The sequence below is a fragment of the Poromitra crassiceps genome, assembly GCF_964638095.1.
Source record: "Poromitra crassiceps genome assembly, chromosome: 4".
Taxonomy (NCBI): domain Eukaryota; kingdom Metazoa; phylum Chordata; class Actinopteri; order Beryciformes; family Melamphaidae; genus Poromitra; species Poromitra crassiceps.
The window spans coordinates 41,281,663-41,289,162 of record NC_139626.1 but is presented as its reverse complement, the minus strand read 5'-3'; the positions used below and the strand labels follow the sequence as shown (position 1 = coordinate 41,289,162).

General features: G+C 46.5%; 1 protein-coding gene across 1 annotated transcript in view; it reads left to right on the top strand.

Moving 5' to 3' along the window:
* Positions 1-7,500, top strand: part of pax5 (paired box 5) — a gene marked incomplete at both ends in the record, with an annotated part of 71,522 nt that overhangs the window by 17,970 nt on the left and 46,052 nt on the right. The window contains 1 exon segment of the mRNA XM_083635433.1: positions 4,250-4,415. Coding sequence (XP_083491559.1) covers positions 4,250-4,415 — 166 coding nt within the window.

Genomic DNA, 7,500 nt, shown 5'->3' with positions numbered 1-7,500 from the left:
CTGCATCTTTCTTTGGGGGGGTGGGGGTGCCAGCTGCCCCTTTGGGTGGCACAGGCACACCACTGGCACCCTGTGGCTACAGAGGTGAATAGTGACCAACTTTGAAACATAAAAAAACAGATACAACAACAACAACAACAACGAAAACATAAAATGCCTCCATACTCCTCAGCTGGTGTAATCCAAGTCTCCAGAAGCCCCGAGATACTAAGTTGACTTGAAAAGATGCCATTGCCATGTTTTTAGCTGAAGTCTTCACTGTAGCCGTGAGCTTAAAGTGAAAGTGGAAAAGCTAAAAACAGCATGTAAATGATGTCTTTTCAAGTCATTTTGGCATCTCATTTAGTGACTTGGATTACGCCATATGCTTTTTTTTTTTTTACTTTTGAAAGTTGCTCACCATTCACTTCAATTGTTTCAGAGAATGCTGTAACGGTGTTTTGCTGTGAAACTACGACAGTTTTGTGAAGAAAAAAAACCCCATCCTTCCATCGGCATGGAGGTGTGACTGAATTTTCATTTTGGGTGAAATTATCCTTTAATTCTCCATTTTGCTCCACTCTAACAACACTTTTCTACTCAATTCCCTACTCCTTTACTTTAGTCTTAAATAGAAGTCTGTCAACAAACAACAAGCAGCTATAATTGGCTCCCTCATGGCTGCAGTAGCAGAGGAACAGGAGGATGTAGACACTGTGGATGACAATTCCAAGGCTATAAAACTTACAACAATGTTCAAATTCAGCTTGACTATGCTCTATTTTATTCTATTCTACTGCGCGGCCTCGCCTGTTCCTCACTTGCCCTATAGTGTTGCCCACTAAATGTTATTGCATCAGTGATGTCACAATGCCTCCTTGTGTGTGTGTGTGCCCCATTATGATATCACTGATGACATCATCAGTGTGTGTGTGTGTGTGTGTATGTGTGTGTGCCCCCCCATGACATCACTGATCAGTCTTGTCACAATGCCTCGTTGTGTGTGTGTGACATCATTAACCAATCTTGTCACAATGCCTCCTTGTGTGTGTGTGTGTGTGTGTGTGTGTGTGTGTGTGTGTGTGTGTGTGTGTGTGTGTGCGCCCTTATGACATCACTTTTGACATCATCACTGATGACATCACTGATGACATCACATCATTAGCTAATTAGCCTAATTAAAAGATACGGCCCCATCAGGTCACCCGCAATGGTGCCCTTTACGCCCCCTGAAAGTTTCAGCCCGATCCCACTTAAAATGGCATAGCTGTGGCCGGACACAGAACTTGAAACAAACATCGCCCACATACTCAATTTGATATAGATATCTCTCACTCTTACATTATTTCCCCTCCTTATATTTCTATTTCTTCAGGGGAATATTAGTGTATCTTTAAGTAAGGGGCGAGGGCCTTGGTCAATAATTAATTGGAATCGCTTCATTTACTTGAGCATTTGCTAAAACCTGCCCGGGGTGCAACATGGCCAATGTACTTTGGAATAAACCAACCGGGTCCATATGTAAACTCTATTTCAGCTAGGGGCCAGCAGCTGTGGGACCCAAACCCAGAGAATCTGCTCTGCCGGTTACCATACTGCTGAGTAACCAAACTTCAAAAACAATATACATAAAAAGGAATATAAATGCGAACAAAAAAGTGGTTTTATGCACTCACTTTTGAACAAAAAAAAATGTGTTTGAAATGATAGCAAGGAAAACTCTTCGTTTTAGGGTTGGCCAATTCCTCGAGGGGGCTGATGTGCTTGGATTTTTGCTGAGCATGTTGTCATTTAACTGAATACAGATTTACCAGTTGTTAGTTTATAGACTAGAGGAACAAATTAGTTTTTTCAGATCCCCCCACCCCCCCATTTTCTCCCCAATTGTACTTGGTCAATTCCCCCTGCTGTACCAGTCGTTGCTCCACCTCCTCTGCTGATCTGGAGAGAGTTGTAGACTAGCACATGCTTCTTTACACCTGACAGCGAGGAGTTTTACCTTCATGACGTAGCTAGGCGCGTGGGAGGATCACGCTATTCCCCCCAGTTCCCCTCCCCCCCCTGAGCAGGCATCCCGACCGACCAGAAGATGCACTAGTTCAGCGAGGCAGGACACATCACGCCTTACTCCGGCTTCCCACCCGCAGACACGGCCAATTGTGCCTGTATGGACGCCTGACCAAGCCGGAGGCAACACGGGGTCTCAAACAGAGGAACAACAAATTCTTGATGACACAACAACCACAACATGAGCATAAATACAACACCATGAGCGACACTTCAGGCTTCAGCCTGAAGTGTCGCTCATGGTGTTGTATTTATGCTTCTCTCCTCGGTTCAACGGTCACGTGACACTCGAACGCAGTCAGCCAAGAGAAGAGAGGGAATGCACAGGGAAACCACCTCGGAGGCAAGATGTAACGTACTTGGCTGCAGCCGCATATAAACGACACACAACCACACAACTGACCTCCTCTCTCTCTGGGAAAGTTGGTCACGATGTTCTTTGTGATTTTCACGAAGTCATACATCAAGGACAGGCTGATAAAAATAGCGGGGACACGTTCATTCATTTCAATCGGGGCGAAAACCAAAACAAGGAAGTCAAGCGCGTGCCGTCTATATAGCCAATCAGACTTGCGCGATACTACTATGACGTAGTCAGCGACACTAGACATTTCACCAGGTAGCAGACACTGCTCGCCGACACTTGAAAGTGTCGACTCAAGTCCTCATTTCTGTCGGCGACCGTTTCAAAAGTGTCGGCAGACAAAGCATAAATTGGGCTTTAGAGAGCGAGCCTCTCTCCTCCTGCCTTTTACTGGACAAGAGACATGAGTGAGGGAGAGGCCAGAGAGGCCTGGAGTGTCACTTCTCTAAAGGGCCGGCAGACAGTTATGAATGAGTAGTGAGGCGTGCTACAGATACACCATGTTTATGAATGAGTAGTGAGGCGTGCTACAGATACACCAAGTTTATGAATGAGTAGTGAGGCGTGCTACAGATACACCATGTTTATAAATGAGTAGTGAGGCGTGCTACAGATACACCATGTTTATGAATGAGTAGTGAGGCGTGCTACAGATACACCATGTTTATCAATGAGTAGTGAGGCGTGCTACAGATACACCATGTTTATGAATGAGTAGTGAGGCGTGCACTTAAGCAATGCATTTGACCTTCATGTGCTTCAGTGGAGCCGCTCAGCAGTCAAACAGAGCTGCTCTACTGTGTGAATATGGATAGCTGTGTATACTCCTCCTGTAACCACTCCTCCTGTAACCACTCCTCCTGTAACCCCTCCTCCTGTAACCACTCCCCTGAGAATACGGTCTACGGTCAAGACAAAATACAACAGATTCAAAAAGAGGTGAGCTGGGGTTGTGAACTTGATCATACTGGAGTGAGGGGGCGCCACCGGTAGTGTAGCAGGTAGATTTCCTGCCTACCAACATGAGGGTCGCAGGTGTTACCTCCGGCTTGGTCGGACGTCCATACGGGCACAATTGGCCGTGTCTGCGGGTGGGAAGGCGGATTAAGGGTTGTGATGTGGTGTTGCCTCCTCTGGTCGGTCGGGGGCGCCTGTTCGGGTTGGAGGGGAACTGGGGGAATAGCGTCATCCTCCCACGTGCTACGTCTGCAGGTGAAACACCTCGCTGTCAGGTGCAAAGAAGCGGCTGGCGACTGCACATGAAGCATGTGCTAGTCAACAACAACCCTCCACAGATCGGCAGAGGGGGTGGGGCAATGACCGGGACATCAGGGGGAATTGGCCAAGTACAATTAGGGAGAAAACAGAAGAAAAATCTGAAAAAACTTGATTAAAACAAACAAACAAACAAAACAGTTAATACTGCAGTGACTGCAGTATTACTGCACAGAAAGACACTAATGAAGTCAATACAAATGTTTGTAGTCTTTGGCTTTTGTTGCCTCACTGTGTGCCTTTTATTCTGAGCAGAATTTAAGTTGCAAGCTTTTGACTTTTCGAAAACTCTTAACATCTCTACAAATGTTTCTTGTTTGTTTTTTCAATCTGCGTGCGAGTAACTCCCCCTCTGAAGAAGTTGATGTTTTATTCGTTTCATTTCATTGCCACGCCAATAACAGCAGAGCTCAATCTGCCCTTTGTAATTCACCTCATCTCGCTCAGTGGTTTGAACCGAATCCTAACGAAAGAATAGCTGTAACCTGGATCATTTTCACTGCTTTTCTCCCGGTTAATCTCTCTCTCCTTCACATGCTCACACCGTGCGGCTCTCTCTTGCAGGACATGGCGGCGTGAACCAGCTGGGTGGCGTGTTTGTAAACGGCAGGCCCCTCCCAGACGTCGTGCGACAGCGAATCGTCGAGCTCGCCCACCAGGGGGTCCGGCCCTGCGATATCTCCCGCCAGCTACGAGTTAGCCACGGGTGTGTCAGCAAGATACTGGGCAGGTAATATGCACGCGCGCGCGCACGCACGCGCACACACACACACACACACACACACACACACACACACACACACACACACACACACACACACACACACACACACACACACACACACAGACTGTTGCCCCTCCCTCTGGCCGTGATGCCCTGAGATCCCTAAGGCCACCTTGACAGTGCCCTGCTACCAGCCTGCTGCTGTCAGTTGCTTTAAAAGCGTCACCTGTCTCAGTTTAATGTAGCTGCCCTATGCAAAGGATGTGTCATTGGCTCATTTTAACACACATTTCAGAAAAATCACACTTTACGATGTCAATAGAGCGATGGCCTTTGTGCCCGGGCATGTGGCCTTGTGCCCTAAAAATAATAATTTGCGACGCCGAAGACCCGATGGCCTTGCCCCTAAAATGACACTTGGCTAAGGTGTAGAAACATGTCGGCATCCTGGTTTGACGTCGTTATTTTAAGACACTTATTTAAACACCATCTGGAAACGTCTTCAGATTTGTCCGTTTTGCCAGGATGGACCAGGACCAGTGAAAAATGTCAGTTCAGAATGCCGTCCTCTTTATGCGTCCGGTTCATCTTTCCAGTATGGTCAGTGGACATAACCGAACGACGGCCGAGTTCTGTGTGACTGAAGCTACCCAGCGAGCATTTTTCGGTTGAAAAGACGTTTAAAAAACGTTTAGGGTCAACGTTGAAAAAACGTGCAAGGAAGGTTTGAAAGTGAAAGTTTTTTCACCCACTATTTGCAGACGTTTATTGAACGTTCAGATTTAGACCATATTTCACCAGGTTCTTAAATTAAAAATTCAGCAGCGCACACGGGATTCGAACCCCGCTTTCCCACATTCAAGCCAGTCCGCTTAACGCGCTGAGCTATACATTTTCTTATACTCTATAGAGAGCTGGGCACATATATACTCTATCTCGCACACAACTTGTAGACTACATGATTGTCGACGATCGGGAGTTAAGTTATTTTATGTGATGTGTACGAGACTATTATATTAATGTAACAGACTAAAATTATGTTGTGTGTGTGTGTTGTCTATAGGCTGTAGCCTATGGCTTCAGAGGTTACTTCATTTAACACCAGAGACTGAGGAGGTACACAGAGCCTCGTATACAGTCTGTTACAATAACATAGCGCCCAGAGCACCTCGTTCCGCACTTGGTGCAGACCGGTGCAGACTTGCTTTGGTCTAGTCTAGTCAGTCACGGTTAGTATAGCTAGCAATTAAGTACTTGCGCATGCACGTTGCGGCAGGAACTGAATTCATTATTTTATAGTATTGCGCTAAACTATTAACCATAGTTGTGTCCTGGAAGCTTTTTGCTGGCACCACATAGCCTATATAGTCCCATATTTATGATATTTCATGTGACATAAAATGCGTTGAAATGTAGTTTTCGTATAGACCAGATTTCAACTCTCAGTTACACAATAAAATTGACAAATGCCAATCCACACACTATCAATATTGCCTCTATTCCAAGCTACAACAAATGTTTTAACAATATGATGAACCAAATTGTGTTTTTTTACACGTTGACGTTGTAACCGCATTTTAGCCGGTTGAAAAGAGGGTGAAATTAGGTCTTAGACGTTCAAACCCAATATCACCCAGATTTCAACTAAAAATCAACGTTGAAAAAACGTTTTGTGCTCGCTGGGTACTGTAAGGTCCAACACATCCACTCATTCACTGTCCATTCTGTCGCTAGTCCAGTTTCACCGCAACGTTCTCCACACTGTCTCTCCCCCCTCCCCTTATTACCGTCTCTCCTTTCTCTCCCTCCCTCCTCTCTCCCATTTTGCCACTTATACTCATTTTTTCTGCCTTTTCACCTTCCTCGTCCATATTTCTGTGCCTCTCTATACGCCCCCCCCCTTACTCTCTCTCTCTCTCTCTCTCTCTCTCTCTCTCGCTCTCGCTCTCTCCCTTTTCAAAGCTATAAATTCAGGAGTAAATCCCTGCTCGTTCCGTCCCTCGGAGAAGAAAGGGCCACAAAAGGGAAGAGATTCATCACTTTTTAGAATTAGCATCAAAATGAAAGTAGTAGCATATTTCTGTGCCCACCCCAAAAAAAGACGGAAGAGATGGAGAATGGGAGAAAGACAAGAACAAGGAACGGCAAATCAAAAGGGGGAAAAGGGGTGCCGGAAAAGAGAGAGTGAGAGAGAGAGAGAAAAAGAGCGAGAGACCATTTGTGGGGACGGAGGGTAAGGATTAGCTACAGCGACCCTCAGCTATATCAAAAAATGTGTTGCTCATTGTTCTCCCCTTGCCCCTCTCTCTCTCTCTCTCTCTCTCTCTCTCTCTCTCTCTCTCTCTCTCTCTCTCTCTCTCTCTCTCTCTCTCTCCCCCCTGTCCTGGCCGTTCAACTCACTGAAGCGTTACCGTGAGGGGGGAGGAGAGGGGATCGAGGGATGGAAGGAGGGAGGGAGGGTTGTTTTATCCTCTCCTCTCTGTCTCTCTGGTGCCAGCAGAACAAAAACACCAACTCTACCACCCTGTGTGTGTGTGTGTGTGTGTGTGTGTGTGTGTGTGTGTGTGTGTGTGTGTGTGTGTGTGTGTGTGTGTGTGTGTGTGTGTGTGTGTGTGTGTGTGCGTACGCTCACGTGCATGTGTGTGTGTGTGTGTGTGTGTGTGTGTGTGTGTGTGTGTGTGTGTGTGCGTACGCTCACGTGCACGTGTGTGGCTCAGCGATGTGCGGATATCAATAACCATGCTCGTTTATTCACAATGATTCAGCTGTGAATAATTTAAATAGTTTTCCATTTGAAAATAGATTGTTTTTCCTTTAGCTGTGTTTATACTCCCGCTGTGAATAGTAGAACTGCACACACCCGTGTGTGCACACACACACACACACACACACACACACGCGCGCGCGCGCGCGCACCCACCCACGCACACACACACGCACGCACACACACACACACACATGCGGGAGCGTGCACGCACAAAGAAAGACAAGGAAACACACATATGCAGGAACACACATCTTCACGGAAGGGATTACTCTACCGTACAGCGATGGAGAGAGAGAGGGAGAGAGAGAGAGAGAGAGAGAAAGA